General features: G+C 44.3%; 1 protein-coding gene across 1 annotated transcript in view; it reads right to left on the reverse strand.

Annotated features, from left to right (window-relative positions):
* The window catches only part of Pdpr (pyruvate dehydrogenase phosphatase regulatory subunit), a 48,393-nt gene extending 28,575 nt beyond the window's left edge, over positions 1 to 19,818 (reverse strand). The window contains exons 1-5 of the mRNA XM_052727434.1: positions 19,650 to 19,818; positions 10,297 to 10,571; positions 8,662 to 8,795; positions 430 to 511; positions 172 to 335 (exon numbers count right to left, since the gene is read on the reverse strand). Of these exons, the coding sequence (XP_052583394.1) occupies positions 172 to 335; positions 430 to 511; positions 8,662 to 8,795; positions 10,297 to 10,520 (604 nt within the window). The 5' untranslated portion in view covers positions 10,521 to 10,571; positions 19,650 to 19,818. The remainder of the gene's footprint in view (positions 1 to 171; positions 336 to 429; positions 512 to 8,661; positions 8,796 to 10,296; positions 10,572 to 19,649) is intronic.
* Positions 19,819 to 20,027: the final 209 nt, after the last annotated feature.

Consider the following 20,027-nt stretch of genomic DNA (forward strand, 5'->3'; position numbering starts at 1 on the left):
GTGGTCAAAACTGGAAAACTGAATATCCCAATGAAGATACTTTCTCCACTCCTACGTCTGTATTGTCACCTGTCATGATATACTCTTAGGTAACTGCTTCTTCCCAAACCCTTGCAAAAAATGATAACAACAAAAATAAACAAATACATAAAAACACAAAGCCCCACTCACCATTCTGGGAGGCAGCACTTGCCAGGGCAAGAGCCACATCAGCAGAGGATACGACTGCATCCTCAGGAACATGCATGGCCCCCACCAGATCATGCACATTGAGGAGAGGGTGAAGTTCAGTCACTTTCTTCGGGGAGATGATCTCAGAAGGGATACCTATAACACTGCCACAGAACACAAGGGGGTAAAGATATTCGTGGGCTCTCTGGCAGAGGTAAAGTGGGTAAAGTCAGGAGGGGTATCTAGTCTCTTACATACTTCAGCCTTGAGTTGATACGCTTCAGAGAGATCAACCGATCCTGAGTTTGGGCCAGACAGATTGAGCCTGTCCTTAAGTACCCTGTAAGAAAAGTCAATAAAGTGAGCAGTCCAGAGGAATCCACTAGATTTATAGGTTAGACCTATTATGAATTACGGTGATATTTTGTTTGTACTCTAACAATAAAATTTGCCTGAAGATCAGAGGACAGAGCCAGCCACTAGATTAAACACAGAGGCCAGGCAGTGGTGGCTCACACCTTTAATTCCAGTACTTGGGAGTCACACGCCTTTAATCCCAGCACTAGGAAGGTTGAGACAGGAAGTGATATGGCTGGGCGGAGAAAGGAATATAAGGCAGGAGGAGACTAGTTCAGTGCCCCTTTGGCTGAGGACTCAAAGGCATTCAGTCTGATTCATGAAGACAGGATCTCGCCTTCCTTTCGGCCTAAGGGTTCGGTAGTGGTGAGAAGTATCTCTAGTGGCTTGTTCCTTTGTCTCTCTGATCTTTCAGCATTTACGCCAATATTTGGCTCCAGGTTTTTATTATAAGACCAATCAAGATTTGTTCAATAATGAATCCTAGGGTTTCTACTCACTATCCCTGAATGAATGTATTTGCTCCCTTTGGGCTTCTAGCAAAATTTAAAACATACCAGAGACACAACGACAGCTCACAGTTTTGTGAGGGTCAACTAGAATTCTAATATATATAAAAGCATTCATAGGCTGCAGAGATGGCTCAGCAGTTGAGAGCACTGACTGCTCTTCTAGAGGACCCGGGTTCAATTCCCAGTAACCACATGGCAGCCCACAACTATCTGTGACTCCAAGATCTGACGCCCTCACACAGACAAACGTGCAGGTGGGGCACCAATGAACATAAAATAAAAATAAGTAATTAAAAAAAGCATTCATAATAATAATGAAAGCTACTATGGCTAAAAGTCTTATTAGGGCAAGAACTCATCTCCCTCTTTATCCCTTTTAGATGGTTTACCTCTTTCCTTTTTAGTCTTGGTGGGAGTACATTCTTTGGTAAAAGCCATTCATAACACTGGTCACCAGACAGATTCCCATTCCTTCCCCAGTACAGCCAAATAACAAGCTGTAACGTAAAAACAGCCAAGTGGACCTTCTTAGAACATTCAGTCTTGAGCAAGTGGGGGAATGACTCTCACGTCCTGCAGAGGCAGTAACATTCTAGATAATTCATTCCTCTTCTCTATGTCCTGGCCCCTAGGCTATCTACAGCTAGAAGTTTCCTGGAATTAAGCTATTTAATAAGTTTTGATTCCTCTTGGGTGGGAAGGTCTTCTGAAACCAAGACCCAATGCCACCTCTGGTTCACCTCCTTCCACATTCATTTTTTTCCCCCTCTTAAATTTTTTTTTTTGCTGGGCAGTGGTGGCGCACGCCTTTTGATCCCAGAACTCAGGAAGCAGAGGCAGGCGGATCTCTGTGAGTTTGAGGCCAGCCTACTCTACAGAGCAAGTTCTAGGACAGGCTCCAAAGCTACACAGACAAACCCTGTATCAAAAACCAAAAATTTATAGCTGAACCTAATAGTGCATGCCTTTAATCCCAGCACCTGGAAAGCAGAGGTAGATCTGAGTTTGAGGCCAGCCTGGTCTACAGAGCAAGTTCCAGCATAGCCAGAGCTACATAATGAGACCCAGACTCAAAATACTAAAACCAAAAAATTTACTATTAATGAGTGTCCTGATGTACATGAATAGATATACACAAGCAGCATGCGTGTGGAAGTTAAAAGACAACCTTCTTAGGGTCTGCTCTCTCCTTCCAGTATGGGTTCAGGGGATTGAACTCAGGTTGTCAGTCTTGCATAGAAAAAAATTTTATCTACTAAGCCATTTCACCAGTGAGTGCTCCCTAGCTCTCTCGCTCGCGCGCTCTCTCTCTCTCTCTCTCTCTCTCTCTCTCTCTCTCTCTCTCTCTCTCTCTCTCTCTCTCTCTCTCTCCTTTTAGAAAGATTTCAAGTATTCCAGGCTGTCCCCGAACTCCTGATCCTCCCACATCTACCTCTTAAGTGCTATTTACAAGCATGTACCAGCATACCTGGTTTATGCAGTGCTAAGGATCATACCCCAGGGCTTCATGAATGAGAGGCAAGCATTCCATATGATGTGAGCTATGTCCCTAGCCCTGTTTGTTTCTTTTTAAAGATTTTATTCACTTATTTTTTTGTTTTGTTTTTTGAAGCAGGATTTTTCTGTGTAGCCCTGGCTGTCCTGATACTCTGCAGACCAGGCTGGCCTCAAACACAGACCTGTCTGCTTCTGCCTCCCAAGTGCTGGGATTAAAGGTATGTGCCACCACTGCCTGGCCATTTATTTATCTATTTATTTTTCAATTATGTGTCTGTGTTTGTGAAGGTGAACACAGTGCTTCTAAAGGCCAGACGTGGGTGTTGGAACCCCTGGAGCTGGAGTTACAGGCAATGATAAGCTTCCTAATGTGGTTGCTGAGAACGGAACTCAAGTCCTCTGGAAGAGCAGTACATGCTCTCAACCACTGAGCTCTCTCTCTCTCTCCAGCCCCCTGTTCTGTTTTTAAGACAGAGTCTAATTCTTTAATCCAGGCTGCTCTGAAAGTCATGGCACTATTCATTCTTGCTACAACCTCCCAAATACCGAGATTACAAGCATGAGCTGCATCTTCCTTCAAGACCTCGTAGTTATTCTTGACTGCCAACCTGACAGGGTTTACAATTTCCTAGAAAACAACCGTCTGGGCACATCTGTGAGGGTATTTCCAGGGACGTTTAACTGAGAAGCAAAGACCTACCCCGAATGTGGAAGCACCATCCCATGGGCTGGGGCTCCAGATGGAATAAAGAAGGCGGCAAGCACAACAGCGACACTCATCTGTTACCTGACTGGGACCACAAGCCGACAAGTCGCCTCCTGCTCCTCTCACCATGGCTTCTCCACCACGGGGGTCGGCACCCTCAAACCGTAAGCTAAAATGAACCCTTCAAATTGCTTTTGTCAGGCATTTTGTTCCCAGCAACAAGTAATACACCCTCCTCCAACACTGAGAAGCCTTTATCCTTTATCCTTATTGTATTTATTCCCCAGTTACTGTCATATATTACTCATTTGCTGAATCCCAAGATAAATAGAAAAAAAATAAAAAATAAAACTGTCTACATCTCTTCAGGAAACAAACTTGCTAGTTAAGGCTCAATTTGTATCAAATGTATCTGTCTTTAGACTAAGAGGAAACAGTTTAAACACCCTGGTAAAAATGGACATAATGTGATGCATCTATAATCTCAGATACACAAGAAGCTGATATAATAAGAGGGTCCCTGGAGCCTAGAAGTTCCAGTCCAGCCAGAGCAAAACAGTAAGATCCTGGCTTAAAACACAGAAATAAAAAACATTCCACGGCCAAAAGCTCCCTAGGCTAATTATTTTACCTTACTTTAGTGTGATAGTTACTCATTTGAAACACTGTTCGTCTCTTCTCATCCTTCAAGATTTTGTATCTGGGTATACAAATGTTAAAATGGTTCAAAAGTGGGGCTGGAAAGAAGGCTCAGCAGTTAAGAGTCCTTGATATTCTTACAGAGGACCCATGGTCAGTTCTAAGAACCCACGTGTTGCCTTACAACCACCCTTACTCCAGTTCCAAGAGCCAAAACCCTCTTTTGGCCTCCACGGGCACCAGGCACATACATAGTACATATACATACATACACACATGCAGCCAGCAAAATACACACAGAATGTGGTGGTTTGATTGAGAATGGCCCCCACAGGCTCATGAATGTTTGGTTCCCAGATGATGGACTGTTTAGGAAGGATTAGAAGGTGTATTACAGGCTGGAGAGAAGGCTCAGCGGTTAAGAACACTGACTGCTCTTCCAGAGGACCTGAGTTCAATTCCCAGCAACCACATGGTGGCTCACAACCACCTGTAATGAGAACTGGTGCCCTCTTCTGGTTTGCAGGGACACATGCAGGCAGAATACTGTATACATAATGAATAAATAAAAATTAAAAAAAAAAAAAAAAAAGGTGTATTACCGGGGTTGGATTTTGAGGATTTTAAAAAAGTCCACACCAGGCTCAATCTCACACTCTCTCTGCCTCCATCTTGCAGATCAGATGTAAGCTCTTAGCTACTGCTCCAGTACCATGCCTGCAGGCCTTCCCCCATGCTTCCTGCCATGATGATCATGGACTCCAATCCTTTGAACTGTTAAGTAAGCTCCCAATTAAACACTTTATTTTATAAATTGCCTTGGTCATGGTGTCTCCTCACAGTAATATAACTGACTAGGACATACACATAAAACAAAAATTAATCTTTAAAATAAATATATGATTTTGTCTGTTTATTTGTTTTCAAGACAGGGTCTTATTATGTTGGAACTCACTATGTAGATCAGGCTGGCCTTGAACTCACAGAGATCTACCTGCTTCCGTCTCCTGAGTGCTGGAATTAAAGATGTGTGCCGCTACTCACAGCCACATATGATTTTTAAAGCCAAAATTATAGAAATTGAGACTTAACAAATGTCACTACCCTTCCTGACTGCGACAGCTGTATCCTGTTTTATACCTATCAATCTTGGTAGTTTTATTTTCTGTATTTCTATTTTGTAAAAATCAGCAGATAGTAGCTTTAAATATATTTATTTAGGGCTGGAGAGATGACTACAGTTAAGCACACATACTTTTCTTCCAAAGGATCTGAGTTCAATTCCAAGCACCCACATTAGGGGGCTCACAGGGGGATCCAACTTCTCTGGCCTCTGCAGGCACCTGCACTCATGTGCACATACCTACACAGAGATATATAAATATGCACAATTTTTAAAAGATTTATTTATTTATTTTGTGTGTAAACAAGTGCTCTATCTGCATGTATGCCTGTACGCTAGAAAAGGGCATCAGATCTCACTACGGATGGTTGTGAGCCACCATGTGGTTGCTGGGAATTGAACTCAGAACCTCTGGAAGAGCAGCCAGTGCTCTTAACCTCTGAGCCATCTCTCTAGCCCAAATACTCGTAATTTTTTTTAAATGAAAATAAATCTTTATCTGGGTGGTGGTGGCATACGCCTTTAATTCCAGAAAGTAGAGGCAGGTGAATCTCAGTGAGTTTGAGGCCAGCCTGGTCTACAGAACAAATTTCAGAACAGCCAAGGACAACTAAGGCTACACAGAGAAACCCTGTCTTAAAAATCCAAAAATAAGTAAGTAAATACATCTTTAAATATATTTATCTATTTAATGTAGATGCACACATGCCACAGACTACACATGGAGCTCTGAGGACAACTTGCGAGAGTTGATTCTCTCCTACCGTGTAGGACCCAGGAACTGGACTCAGGTTATCAGACTTGGCAGCAAGCACCGTACTCAGCCATCTTACATCACTCAGTAAAAACCGACAGTTTTAATTCTTATTTTCTTCATTGCTAGGAACCAAATGCAAGGCTTCCCATATGCCAAGTAAAGACTCTACTACTGATCTACATCCCCAGCCCAAAAACTATTAGTTTTTAGCCATATTGATTCCATTTACTTGATAAAATTCTGTCACATGCCAATGAAAAGACTATGGTTGTGAATGGCACATATCTCTAATCCCAGTACGTGGGAGGAGGCGGCAAGAGGATCCTATTCAAGATCCTATTCTTCTCGCTAAATTTAGATTATACACGTGTCTTCAGCCTTAATAACAAAAACAGAGCAAGTGCTGGCGAGATGCTTCAGTGGTTGTAAAGGTGCCTGCCATGCAGGCCTGGCAACCTGAGTTCAATTCCTGGAACCCACAAAAAGCTGGATTCAGTGGCTGTCATCAGCAAGTCCAGCATCCGTAGGACAAAATGGGAGGTGAAGACAGGAGAACTGCCCAGAACCTGGAGTATGCAGAGTGGCACAAACAAGACCCTGCCTCAGTGAAGTGGAAGTTTCCTTTGACCACTGCATACATAACATGCACATCACAAACACAAATAATAGAAAAAAAAAAGTATCATGGTAGTTTACACATGTACACTGCTCTCTGCCTTTTTAAGATTACTACATTTTTACTTATTTTTTTTTTGGCAGAAGGAGCTTATGTGTGCCACGGCACTTGTGTGGAAGTCAGAAGACAACCTGTGGGAGTCCATTCTCTCCTTCCACCACAGGGTCCCAGGGATTGAACTCAGGCTGTCAGGCTTGGCAGCAAGCCTTCTACCCACTGAGCCACCTCACCAGCCCTGTGCACTCTTTAACACGGTGTCTCCACCACTGAAGCTCCCAAGCTTCCTTCCGCTGCATCACTGGCACACTACAGGGAAAGGAGCAGGTTAAAGGCAACACCTACACTCGTCGGCCTAACTCTCCACTATTCCCCATCTCTGCTGCCTCACAAGCATAAAGACAAGTCAATAAGGGGTTCTAGACTGTGACCTAGAACTCATCCTAGGCTAGCTTAACATAAAAAATGAAGTCTATGATCCTAATTCTCCTCAAATCTATCCAGCTGAATGATACAAAACTCATCAATAGAAAGTCAGTGGACTGGGAATCAGTGCTCCACCCTTGGCCCACTCTATAGACCCACATCTGACTCAAACGCTAGTTAATATTTGACTCAAGTACCACAGTTGCCATCAGATTCAATCCAACCAAAATGGAGAGTCTCTTTCTTGTCCTGATACTCTTTTCTGGCCTCTGAGGGTTCATATACATGTGTGCAGACACACACACACAGAGACACAGACACGCACATATACATAAATAAAATAAACCTTAAAAAAAATTTTTAGCTGAGTAGTGGTGGCACACATCTTTAATCCCAACACTTGGGAGGCAGAGGCAGGTAGATCTCTGAGTTTGAGGCTAGCCTGGGCTACAGAGCAAGTCCCAGGACAGCCAGGACTACACAGAGAAACCCTGTCTTAAAAAGCCAAAAATAAGCCAGGCGGTGGTGGCGCACGCCTTTAATCCCAGCACTTGGGAGGCAGAGGCAGGTGGATCTTTGTGAGTTCGAGGCCAGCCTGGTCTACAGAGCGAGATCCAGGAAAGGCGCAAAGCTACACAGAGAAACCCCGTCTCAAAAAACCAAAAAAAAAAAAAAAAAAAAAAAAAAAAAAAGCCAAAAATAAATAAATAAAAATTAAGAAAGAAAAATTCAATTAACACAACATGGCAGAACTACTTTTACTGAGTTCGCTTGAAAGTCCTTGGTGGCCATGTTGAGTTACCCCACAGGGAGTCTGGTGATGTTCCCACAGGGCAGGGACTAGAAGCAAACAAAACAACAGCATTTCATTTCATTATCCAGAAAACTGAACTATACTCAGTTTCTGGATAACCCATCAATTTTGTACCAACTAGTAGTCCCTTCTCCCATTGCATCATCAAAGTGGGATCATTTGTTTACTAGCGTTCCTGTCCTTACATCCCCCTGGCTGGCCTCCACACCAGTCCCCAGTATTAGTAGAGTACTAAGATAAATAGTACTCTACTATTACTAACACTAATAATATAATACTAACACTAACGCTAATATACATGTATGTATATAGTGCTATTTTCCCCTAACTACAACTATATTTTATTGGTTAAGTTTTTTGAGTCAATTTAACTGCTAAGACCTGAACATTTGCTCTTTCTCCTTCTCTTGCTTAGGAGCTAAGTGCTGCCACTTACTATACTTAAATGAGTGAAATATATTTTTAAAACGGCCTAGGAAAACTTTCCTATCATGACAATAATGACAGGGTCTTCAGGCTCTGGGTTCAATCCCAAGCACTCCTACCAAAAAAATAAAATAAAAATAAAAAAGTTATAGATTCTGAAAATGATCTGGGATACTGATTGTAATTTCTTCACTCTATAGATAAAGAAGTTAAAGGCAAGCTACATGACCTGTCCAAAGGAACACCCTGGCTTAAGGCAAATTCTCAAACACAAGTCTTTTTTTTTTTTTTTTTTTTTTTTTTGGTTTTTCGAGACAGGGTTTCTCTGTATAGTTTTGCGCCTTTCCTGGAACTCGCTTTGGAGACCGGGCTGGCCTCGAACTCACAGAGATCCGCCTGCCTCTGCCTCCCGAGTGCTGGGATTAAAGGCATGAGCCACCACCGCCCGGCTCAAACACAAGTCTTAATCACCAGATTAGACAGAGTACAGGACCAAACAGCAACTACGGAGTAAGGGTTTGGAGACAAGAAGACCAACAAACAGCAGATTATCTGTTTACCTGTTTGGATCCCTGTTTCTTGCTCTAACTGATGGTAGAGTTTGTTTGAATAGTCTGCCATCTTCTGTTCAATGCTTGAATGTCTAGCAGTGCTTAGGATGCCAGCACAGAACCTTGTGGAGCCAGCAGCCAGCCTGCAGCACAGATGCAAAATACTGTTAGAAAGACTCACTTGTATCTATGGATATAAGTCCAGGTTCTAGGGCTAGAGAAGTTTCAGCAGGTTAAGAGCACTGGTTGTTCTTACAAAAGACTCAGGTTTGATTCCCAGCACCCACATGGTGGCTCACAATAAGTCTGTAACTCCAGCTGGGCATGGTACCACATGCCTTTAATCTCACAACTCTGGAGGCAGAGACAAGCAGATCTCTATGAGTTCCAGGCCAGCCAAAACAACAGTGACACTCTGTCTCAGCAGTTAAGAGCACTTGCTGCTCTTGGAGAGGACCTGGATTTGACTCCCAGAGGTTCAGAGCCATCTGTAACTCTAGTTCCAGGAGGTGCTTCCAACACCCTCTTCTGGCCTCCGAAGGTACTAGGCATGTATGTGTTATAGAGACATATCTATAGGAAAACAGTCATACACATAAACAAAAATAAACAAAAGTAAAGGACTGGGGAGACAGCTCAGTGGTTAAATGAACTTGCTGTTATTCTAAAAGACCCAAGTTTGGTTCCTAGCACCCACACAGTAGCTTACAACAACCTGTTAATTCCAACTTATTTGATGCTCTCTGGCAGCTGTACTCACATACATACACACACACACACACACACACACACACACACACACACACACACACACACACAATTAAAAAAAAAAAAAAAGACTGCTGGGTGGTGGCAGCACACACCTTTAATCCCAGCACTCACTCTGAGATCGAGGCCAGCCTGGTCTACAGAGTGAGTTTTAGGACATCCAGGGCTACATAGTGAAACCCTGTCTCAAGAGGAAAAAAAATCTTTACCCACCCCCAAAAACACAAAGGTAGAGGAAAGAATCATCCACGCACATACACACCTTACATTGTAATAGTCATTTTTAAATTTATTTATTTTTGTGTTTGGGTGTTTTGTTTACATATATCTGCATACCACATATGTGCCTTATGCCCACAGAGGCCAGAAAGGAGTGTCGGTTCCCCTAGAACTGGAGTTACAAATGGCTATGACCTCCCACGTGAGTGCTGGGAACCAAACCTGGCTCCTGTAGAAGAGTATCCAGTGCTCTTAATTGCTGGACTGTCTCTCAAGCTCAGTAAATCTAAAACTATGCTGAATTAAATGAAAATTAATATAAGAAAATGGGTAGAATGTAGCCCCTTCTGTTCATCTCATGAGCATAGAATGCAGCTATGCTGTGTGAAGAGGATGACAGCAGAGAGTAAGGTGAGCTGGGCTATGAATACATGTCATTTTAAGACACTCTGTTGAAGTTTGCTGCCTCTCTAAAATGCAGAAATCATGAGTGCTAGAACATATCTAACACAGTGCAGATTTCACCATGGGTCTTTTCACACTCGTGTACAACATTTAGATTAGCTACAGATCTGATATTATGGAAAAGACAGGGAATGAAGGAGCCCTATACTGCTATTGCAGCCACACCCCAAATCAGACCAATGTGATCCTTACCTGCCCTGCTCCAGAAGGATAATATCCTGCCATCCCATTTTGGAGAGGTGATAGGCCACGGATGTACCCATGATGCCGCCCCCACAGATGACCACCTGCGCCTGGGCAGGCAGGGCAATGGACTGTGCCTCGGCAGCTGACGTGCTGCTTCTTGCTGATGACCATGTCTGCCATCCTGGGCCAGCTCTCTGTCTCTGGACAATCGACAGCAGCCGGTAAAGCATGACCAACTAGGAGATATGGTTTCACTCAGCCGAGAAGATCCAAAGACCAAACTAAAAAGAAAAAACAAACATTTTTCACTCCATTTAACTCAGTTCGCAGGACTAATGAGAAAAGAATTTAACAAAGAACAATAGTCACTCATTTGACATATATTTGAGGACCTATGTTTCAGATTCTGCTCAAAACAAAACAAAATAAACAAACAAACAAATAAATAAATAAATAAATGAGAGCCAGGCACAGTGGCACATGCCTTTAATCCCAGAGGAGAACTAAACTCTAGAGCAGAGGCAGATGAATCTCTGTGAGTTCACAGCTAACCTGGTCTACATATAAATTTCCAGGACAGCCAGGACTACATAGGGAGATCCTGTTACACACACACACACACACACACACACACACACACACACACCACCACCACCACCACCACCACCACCAACAACAACAACAACAACAACAATAACAAAATAAATAAAACAAGCAGGCAAACAAAAAACAAGTATAAAGAAATCTAATCTGGGCCTAGCAGCACAGCCTATAATCCTAGCACTTGAGAGGTGGAGACAGGAGGATCCCCAGAAATCCAAGGTCATCTCAGCTACACTGAGAATTCCAGGCCAGCTTGGGTAAGAGATCTTGTCTAAAGATAGATACTGACAGACAGAGAGACATAGACAGAAAGAAAGAATAAGAGCCAGTGAGATAGCTTAGTGGGTAGAGGCACTTTGCCACAGGGCCTATACCTGAGTTCAACACCTGCAATCCAGCAGAAGAGCCAGGGAGATGCACAAAGAATAGAGTCCTTGTGAAGAGAAGAGACGGGACCCAGAGCCCAGTGAAGAAAGGCCTGGGCTTGCCCCAAAGGAAGCAGTAAAGACTAAAGTATTAGACACCTTTCCATGGAAAGAAGGAAAAGGGTTTTACCTTATCATTTATACACAAGTCATACATATTTCTTTTTTTGTTTTTTGAGGTAGGGTTTCTCTGTGTAGCCTTAACTGTCCTGAAACTCACTCTGTAGACCAGGCTGGCCTCGAACTCATAGAGATGCTCCTGCCTCTGCCTCCTGAGTGCTGGGATTAAAGGCATGGGCCACTACTGTCTGGCTAAGTCATACATATTTCTACAAGATAATATTAATAGGCTAAAGAAAAGGGTAAAGGCTAAGGTCATCAGGAAAAGGCTCATACTCCAAGTAGGATCTAAGTTGAGCCCTGGAAGAGTAAAGTCTGGACAGAGACAAAGACATAGGAAACACACACACTAAAGACAACAGAACAGGTCTGACTATCATATCTGCTTAGAATGGCAATAAGGAATTAAGTGAATGCTGGGTAAGAGGACCTGAAGGAAGAACCCAACCACAAGAGACTGAATATTTGATCTGGTGTGGCCCAGTATACAAGAAGTTACTTACTGGCTGGGAGGAAAAAAGTTTCAACAAAATCTAACAGGAATACAGAGAACTGTTTAACTCTCAAGAAACGAAAGGCTGACCTTCTGGCAGACTATGCCAGCATTAAAGAGCTTAAGACACACTGGGCGGTGGTGGCACATACCTTTAATCCCAGCACTCTGGAGGCAGACTCGGGCGGATCTCTGTGAGTTTGAGGCCAGCCTGCTCTACAGAGCGAGTTCCAGGACAGGCACCAAAGCTACACAGAGAAACCCTGTCTCAAAAAAAACAAAACAAACAAACAGAAAGAGCTTAAGACACAGGGTGGTAGATATGTGGTCTTTAGTGTGTGTGTTTCCTATGTCTTTGTCTCTGTCCAGACTTTACTCTTCCAGGGCTCAACTTAAATCCAACTTTGAGTATGATCCTTTTCCTGATGACCTTAGCCTTTACCCTTTTCTTTAGAGCAGTTAGTAAAGCTGCCACCATGTCCATTACCAGCATCTGGATTTACAGACTCTCCATTGGTCCATGTCCTCTAAGGCCAACGACACATGCACATCATCAGAGAAGTCTCTCAGAACTGCATTTTTTCAAATGTCTTTTAGATTTTTTTAAAAGATATAGTTATTTATTACGTATACAGTGTTCTGGCATGTATGCCAGAAGAGGGCATCAGATCTCACTACAGATGGTCATGAGCCACCATGTGGTTGCTGGGAATTGAACTTAGGACCTCTGTAAGAGCAGTCAGTGCTCTTAACCACTGAGCCATCTCTCCAGCCCCTAGCTTTATTTTTATATAATCAATGTTTTGTCTGCATGTATGTCTATGCACCACATGTTTACATGGTACCTGAGGAGGTTAGAAGAGGGTGTCAGATCTGCTGGGACTGGAATTACAGATGGTTGTGAGCCTCCATATGGGTGCTGGGAATCAAACCAGGGCACCTTAGAAGAGTAGCCAACGATGCTCTTAACCACTGGGCCATCTCTCTAGCACTCAGAACTGGGCAGACAGGGTGCACAGAGAAATCACTTCTGGCTTCCTGTTAGGCTCTATCTCAAGGTTCATGGTCTGGTACAGTGACCCATAACTATCACCCAGCACTTGAGAGGCTAAAGCAGGATGATTTTGAATTGCAGACCAGCCTGGGCTACATAAAACTACATCTCAAAAAATTCCAAGACAAAAATAACAACAACAACAAAGATATAAACTTCTCTACTTGAGTAGTTGTTCTGAAATCTAATCTTCATACAACCAGTTCCTAGCTATAAACCCAACCTCATCTCAAATTCTCCACTGGGCTCTCTAGCCCACATTCCCAAGTTAAATACACACCCTTTTACTAACACTCTCTCCACCTCCTGTCCCAAAGGAAAACACAGCTCTCCCTGGAGAAGACAATGCTACACATTATCTTAGCCCTGTCCTACTGTCTGTCCTCCCTATTCCATTATCAACCATTACCACTTGGTCATGCTTGGAAAAGACCCTTGTGTTAGCTGGTTTTATGTCAGCTTGACACAAGCCAGAGTCATTTGGGTAGGGGGAACCTCAACTGAGAAAATGTCCCTACCAGACTGATCTGTGGGCAGGTCTGTGATATATTTTCTTGATTGGTGATTGATATGGGAGGGCCCAGCTAACTATGGACAGTTGCCAGCCCTGGGCAGGTGGTTCTAGGTTATTTAAGAAAATAGGTTGATCAGCCAGGCATTGTGACTCATGCCTTTAATTCCAGCATTTGGGAGGCAAAGGCATGTGGGTCTCTGTGAGTTTGAGGCCAGCCTGTTCTACAGAATGAGTTCCAGGACAGCCAGGGATATAGAGAAAGACCCTGTCTCAAATAAACAAACAAACAAAAAGCAGGCTGAGCAAGCTATGGTGAGTAAACCAATAAGCAGCACTCCTCCATGGTCTCCACATCAGTTCCTGCCTTCAAGTTCCTGCCTTGTGTTTCTGCCCTCACTTCCCAGGATGATGAACCTGAGATTTGTAAGATGAAATAAACCCTTCCTCCCCAAGCTGCTTTTCGTCATGATGTCTTATTATAGCAATAGAAATCTAAGACACCCCTGCTCCTTTGTGACTCAGGTTAACAGGTTTGTACCAGCTCTAGGACATGACATGGAAAACCATAAGTATTTCTACTCAGGGTTCTGAGCCCACAGCATGATCTTCTCTAAGCCTTCTACATACCTGCTTTCTTCCCTTCCTAAGCAGAAAGCTTCTCCCAGTTCATTCCTGAAACCTTCAATAGGTTGAGTCTCTCCACAAGTGTTAGAACCCCTTCATCCTGCCTTCTCTGCACCTTAGACCAATCTATTGGCCTCTTTTACACCCTGCAATCAATGATTCCCTGCCATTTGCTCTTCTCCTCAGCATGGTAATATGCTCAAGTTCCTACTAGGTAATCTAATAAAAGAGACAAAAGTGCCCCATCATAAAATAATTTCAAAAACTTTGAAATTGTACAAAAACTTTGAATTTTGTAAAAATTCGAATACAGAAAGGAACTAGGAGTTCCCATATCACAATCATTGATACCAGTGTGCATGCTAATTTCCTAGAATTCTGTCTTCCACTATCCAAGTCCCAAGTTCCAATTTCTCATACCTTAGTGACTAGACAATGGCCATTGAGATTTCTGTCCTTGTTCTTGAGACAAAATCTTAAGTACCCTGGACTGTGCAGCCACATATAACCCTGAACTCCTGATCTTCCTACATACACATCCCAAAGTGTGGATTACAGGTGTGCACCACCCTAGTTCTACCATTGAGTTTGCTTGTTTGTCTGTTTCTTTGTTTTATGTGTATGAGTGTGTTACTTGCATATTTGTTTGTGCAACACATGTATACAGTGCCCGAGGAAGCAAAAAAAAAAAAAAAAAAAGGCCACCAGATTCCATTGGAACTGAAGTTACAGACTTTTACTGCCATGTGGGTGCTGGGAATTGAACCTAGGCACTTTGAAAGAGCAGTCAGTGCTCTTAACCACTGAGCCATCTCTGCAATCCCCAGCTGAATTTTTTAAACAAAAACTTATTCTTAAGGCTGGGAGTGCTGGCAGACAGATCTCTGGATCTCTGTTTGAAGCCAGTCTGGTCTACATATTGAGTTCCAAGACAACCCGGACTATGTAGAGAGATCCTGTTTTCAAAAAAAAAAAGAAAAAAGAAAAAAAAAATCTTGGGTGAATAAATTTTGTTGAGTGGCAGAACAACCATTGCCCAATACTTGAGACCTTGTGTTTCATACCAACACTACATTAAAAATAAGACATACCAGGCAGTGGTGGTGTGCACCTTTAATCCCAGCACTCAGGGAGGCAGAGGCAGGTGGATCTCTGTGAGTTTGAGGCCAGCCTGGTCTACAGAGCGAGTTCCAGGACAGTCTCCAAAGCTATACAGAGAAACCCTGTCTCAAAAAAACAAAACAAATAATAATAAAATAATAATAAAAATAAGACATTCTTGCTGGGCACGGTGGTACCATGCCTTTAACCCAAGCACAGAGTTAAACCAGCATGATCTACATAGCAAGCTCCAGGCCAGCCAGCATTATGTAGTGAGACCCCGTCTCAAATAAATAAATAAATGAAACTTTCAAAAACCTATCTTTCACTTGACAGTTAATAAACAGAAAATACTCTACCCCAAATATCCTCAGCCCCCTGCAACAAAAAACAGGCTTTGGTCCTACTATAGTGCTGACACTTCTCACCAAAAACACTCAATTTGCTGGTTTCAGAGGATATATCTCACACATCATCACACTGGAGCATAGTTGATGAAGACCACAGATCACTCTTCCCACTTGCACACAGGTTCCTGGTTTCACTTCTATAGTTCCTGGCCCACACCTCTTTGCTGGAGCGTGTCTTCTACCCTGAGCCTTCCTATCTTTCTCCAGGGTGATTGAAATGTCACCATGATGCATGGCCTGACCCAAGAATCCTGCACCCTGAGCTTCAGATCTGTTTATCATGTGCAGAATGGCCATGCCCACTTGATCCCACAGGGAAAACTAGCACATCCAAATGCAAACACCCCTCCCTCACCCTCCATCTTTCCTACACTGTGTCCCCAGTGGCTCCGCATACCAGAATCCAGAGTGTCACCTGGATTCCTCCCTTTCTCATCTCTCTTCCTCAATCGTTCCTCAGGACCTTCCCTGTCATATGAGGAAGCTTTTAGGCTTATAGCTTCAACTTTTTAAGTGAACACCTTACTCTCACACACTGAAATCCATACACAGAAGTAAGCGATCAGCCTTCCACAATGGAAATCTTATTTCACAGCTCTTCTCACAACCTTCCAGTGACAGGCTGACGCTTGCAGGGAAAAATCAAAGCTCCTACTACAAAGTGCAACACCTTTCACTATGCGGTTTATTGCTGTGGGATGGTCTGTATGTCAAATGTGTTGCTGATTGGTCAATAAATAAATCACTGATTGGTCAGTGGCCAGGCAGGAAGTATAGACGGGACAAGGAGGAGAAAAAACTGGGAAGTGGAAGGCTGAGGCGGAGAGACACTGCCAGCCGCCATGATGAGAAACAGCATGTAAAGATACTGGTAAGCCACGAGCCATGTGGCAAGGTATAGATTAATAGAAATGGATTAATTTAAGCTGTAAGAACAGTTAACAAAAAGCCTGCCACGGCCATACAGTTTGTAAGCAATATAAGTCTCTGTGTTTACTTGGTCGGGTTTGAGCAGCTGTGGGACTGGCGGGTGAGAGATTCGTCCTGACTGTGGGCCAGGCAGGAAAACTCTAGCTACAGTTTATCTCTGGCCTCACTCTTCTTCTTGCCTCTCAAACTCTCACCAAGCTGGAGCAGACTACTCCTCAAACAAGTCAGGCTTAACTTTCTCCTCCATGCCAGGGACCTGTGTGCACTGTTTCTCTAACTGGCACAGTTCCTGCCACTTGTCTGCTGAGCAAAGGTATCTCTTCAGAACACAGCCTATTGCACACCTATATAATTGTGTATTTGGGTAAGGGAGTCTTCTGTGTTCTCCCAGGACAGAACTTTTCATCCTCTCTAATTATCTGTAAGGCATTTTAGTGGAGGAGTAATATAGCAATCCAGTGGAGGAATCCAAGTTCTGCAAGCACATGTAGGTGTTAAATCTCCTTACATCTCATTACCTGTATGACTTCAAGCAAGTTTTTGTGTGTCAGGTTCCTTACTGTTATATGGGCTAGAAATATCTATCTCACATAGTTGTGGAAAGCCTAAATCAAACAATGCAATACAAATGGGCAACTGATATCAAAGCAGCACTCTGAAGCTGTAAAGGGGGAGGGGGAGGAACGCAGAGAAAGAGAGAGAAGAGGGAGGAATGGAGAGGGGGAGAGAGAAAGAGAGGATCATTCCCTCATTAAATAGAGCTCCTAGGCCAGTGGACAACTGTATCCCAGCAGTGAGAAGGTAAGAGGCAAAAAGAGAAGGAATTTAGGATCATCCTAGGAGATGTAGCAAGTTCACACTTAACCAGACCCTATCTCAGTAAACACATAGAGGGCTTGGGGAGATGGCTCAATGGGTAAAGCGGCAGCTAGGCAAGCATGAGGTTTGATCTCTGATGGTGGTTACAATGTGCAAGACATTTCCCAACTATTCAACTAATCTCAGTATGACCCTACAGGGCAGACATAATTTGTGCTGTATCCTTTAGGAAACCTATATATAAAAGTATAAAAAATGATATAAAGTGACCACTCTATAATCCAAGACTAAACTTGGCAAATCTAGCTTCAGAGCCTACCATTTATCGTGATTGATACTACTGCTTTTCTTTTTCGTTTGTTTGCTTGTTTTGGTTTTTGCTGCTATTGTTTGAGACAGAGTGTCACTTTGTAGCCAGTGGCCTAGAACTTGCTTTGTCAACCAGGGTAGCTTAGACCTCACAGAAATCCACCTGCCTCTGCCTCCCCAGTGCTGGGACTAAAGGCATAGGCCATCACAACCTGCTCAAACGGCATTTCAAAGAAATCCAGGTAAGCAAAGACTAAAGAGCTGTGAGGCAGAATCAGAAGCTCATCCCCTAGCTGGGAAAAGAATTGCAAAGGTAAAATACATGAGTATTCCTCCCTTGAACCCCTCCCATTCTTCAGAATTTTCTCACTTTTTCTTAAGTCTATGTTCATGCTGCAAGAAAGGAAGAAAAGAAAAACAAACAGGAGTTTCAGGGAAGAATAAGCCATGTTCAATGCCCAGTCTGACAAGGCCAAGACAAAGACTGTTGACTTTATGCTCATCATAACCTTCAAGAGTGAAGAATTAGGGATTAAAGTACATCAGGACAGGAGGGCTAGAGAGATGTCTCAGTAGTTAAGAGCACTTCTTGCTCTTGCAGAGGGCCTGGACTCAATTTCCAGCACCCACATGGGGACTCACAATCATCTGTAACTTCAGTTCCAATGAATCCAATGCCCTCTTCTGACTTTCGTGGGCATCAAGCATGCACGTGGTGCGTACATCATACATGTAGGCAAAACACTCATAATACATAAATGTACTAACAAAAAAAAGGGAGTAGCTTAAGAAAGATAAAAGTACACCAAGAAGAGAAGGTATGAGCATCTTACTCCAGAAGGTCTGGCAGCAAAACCAAAGTTCCATGGGAAAAGGGGGTAAAGCCAGGAAAACGGACACTGAAGATGTCAAACTCGTTCGAAATAAAACGTCAGCAAGTTTTAAAATTTTTATATTTTCATGAAAACAACTGTGTCTTTCTAGTAGTTAGAGTAGCATCTAAACAGTCTTAAAACCCAAACTGGTTCTGTTCAGATCTTACAGACAGCTCGAGCCTGGAGGAATGCTCCCCACCTGTAATCCCACCACACCAGATGCTGAATCAGGAGGAATGCCCCAGGTTCCAGGTGAGCCTGGGCTACAGTGTGAGACCCTATCTTTAAAAGACAAATAAAACCAGTGACAGCTCTAACAACTCCTGAATTCTTCCTCTGGTAACAGGATGAGGTACAGGTCAAAAAAGTGAAAGCGGAATGTAGCCTGACGCACCTCCCACACGGAACTCGGTGAAATCACCAGGACAAGCTTAACAGCAACAGAATCTACCTCTGCAGTCTGACCCTGCGGGTTGAGGATGCTGTGTTTTTCGACAAATGCACCCGATGCTCAACAGAGTTTAAGAAAATGATACAAGTCCCTGTCGCCCAAAAGCGGACCCTTAAAGGATGCCTTTCCAACTAGACCCTCGACCACACACCATTCCTATACATCAAGATTGCAAGATTGCAGAAATGCTCAAAGTGGGCTTGGAGACCGTGGACCCGAACCTCTCAGTATCATACACAACAGTCCCCTCAAGTCACCCACTGGAGACCCCACCGCCCTGATTCAGTCTCTGAGAGCACAACCGAACAGCACATTTCTAGGCGGGAAAACAATTCCACCGGCAGACATGTGGGGAGCACAGCTGGCTGTGACAGCAGGTGCGTGCCCGTCCGAGCGGCAGCCAGCCCCCAGGCCCAGCCGTCCTGGGAGAGCCCGCGCGCGGGCCCGGGGCAGCCGGCGCGGGGCCCCCGAGGTCTGCACAGGTCCGCTGACTGAAATTCTGACGCCCAACCGCACCGCCTCAGAGACCGGGAGGAAAGCCGGGAGCCGGAGGCCAAAGCGCAGAGGACAGGGGCGTGGAGGACGCGGGAGTTCACGGCACGATAAGGCCCGCCCGGACCAGCCTTCTTACCTCAGGGGCCCGCAAGTGCGGGCAGCGCGTTCAGCAACGCCCGGCGGAAGCGAAGGGCAGCACAACGGCTGAAGCGGGTCGGCGCGGGCCGGGAAGGGGGACCGGGCATGGGGAGAGGAGGGGACGGGACGCGGAGCGGAAAGTTCCGGGACCGCAGTGGCCCGCGACCTTCCGCGCTTTACGGCCCCGCGGCAAGGGTAAGGCCGGCGGCGCGCGCGCGCCAACGCACCGTGACGTCACCGCGACGGTCCGGCCCGCACGTGGGCTTGTTTGGGTCTCGCCAGGCCCCGCCCCTCCCACGACGCCTCCCCCTCGGTCAAGATGGCGGCGCGCGGGAGGGTGTCTCTGGTCCTGGCTCTCCGGCCTCCCGCCCAGCTC

This window comes from Peromyscus californicus, unplaced genomic scaffold (assembly GCF_007827085.1).
Source record: "Peromyscus californicus insignis strain IS unplaced genomic scaffold, ASM782708v3 Scaffold_8__1_contigs__length_139910024, whole genome shotgun sequence".
NCBI lineage: Eukaryota > Metazoa > Chordata > Mammalia > Rodentia > Cricetidae > Peromyscus > Peromyscus californicus.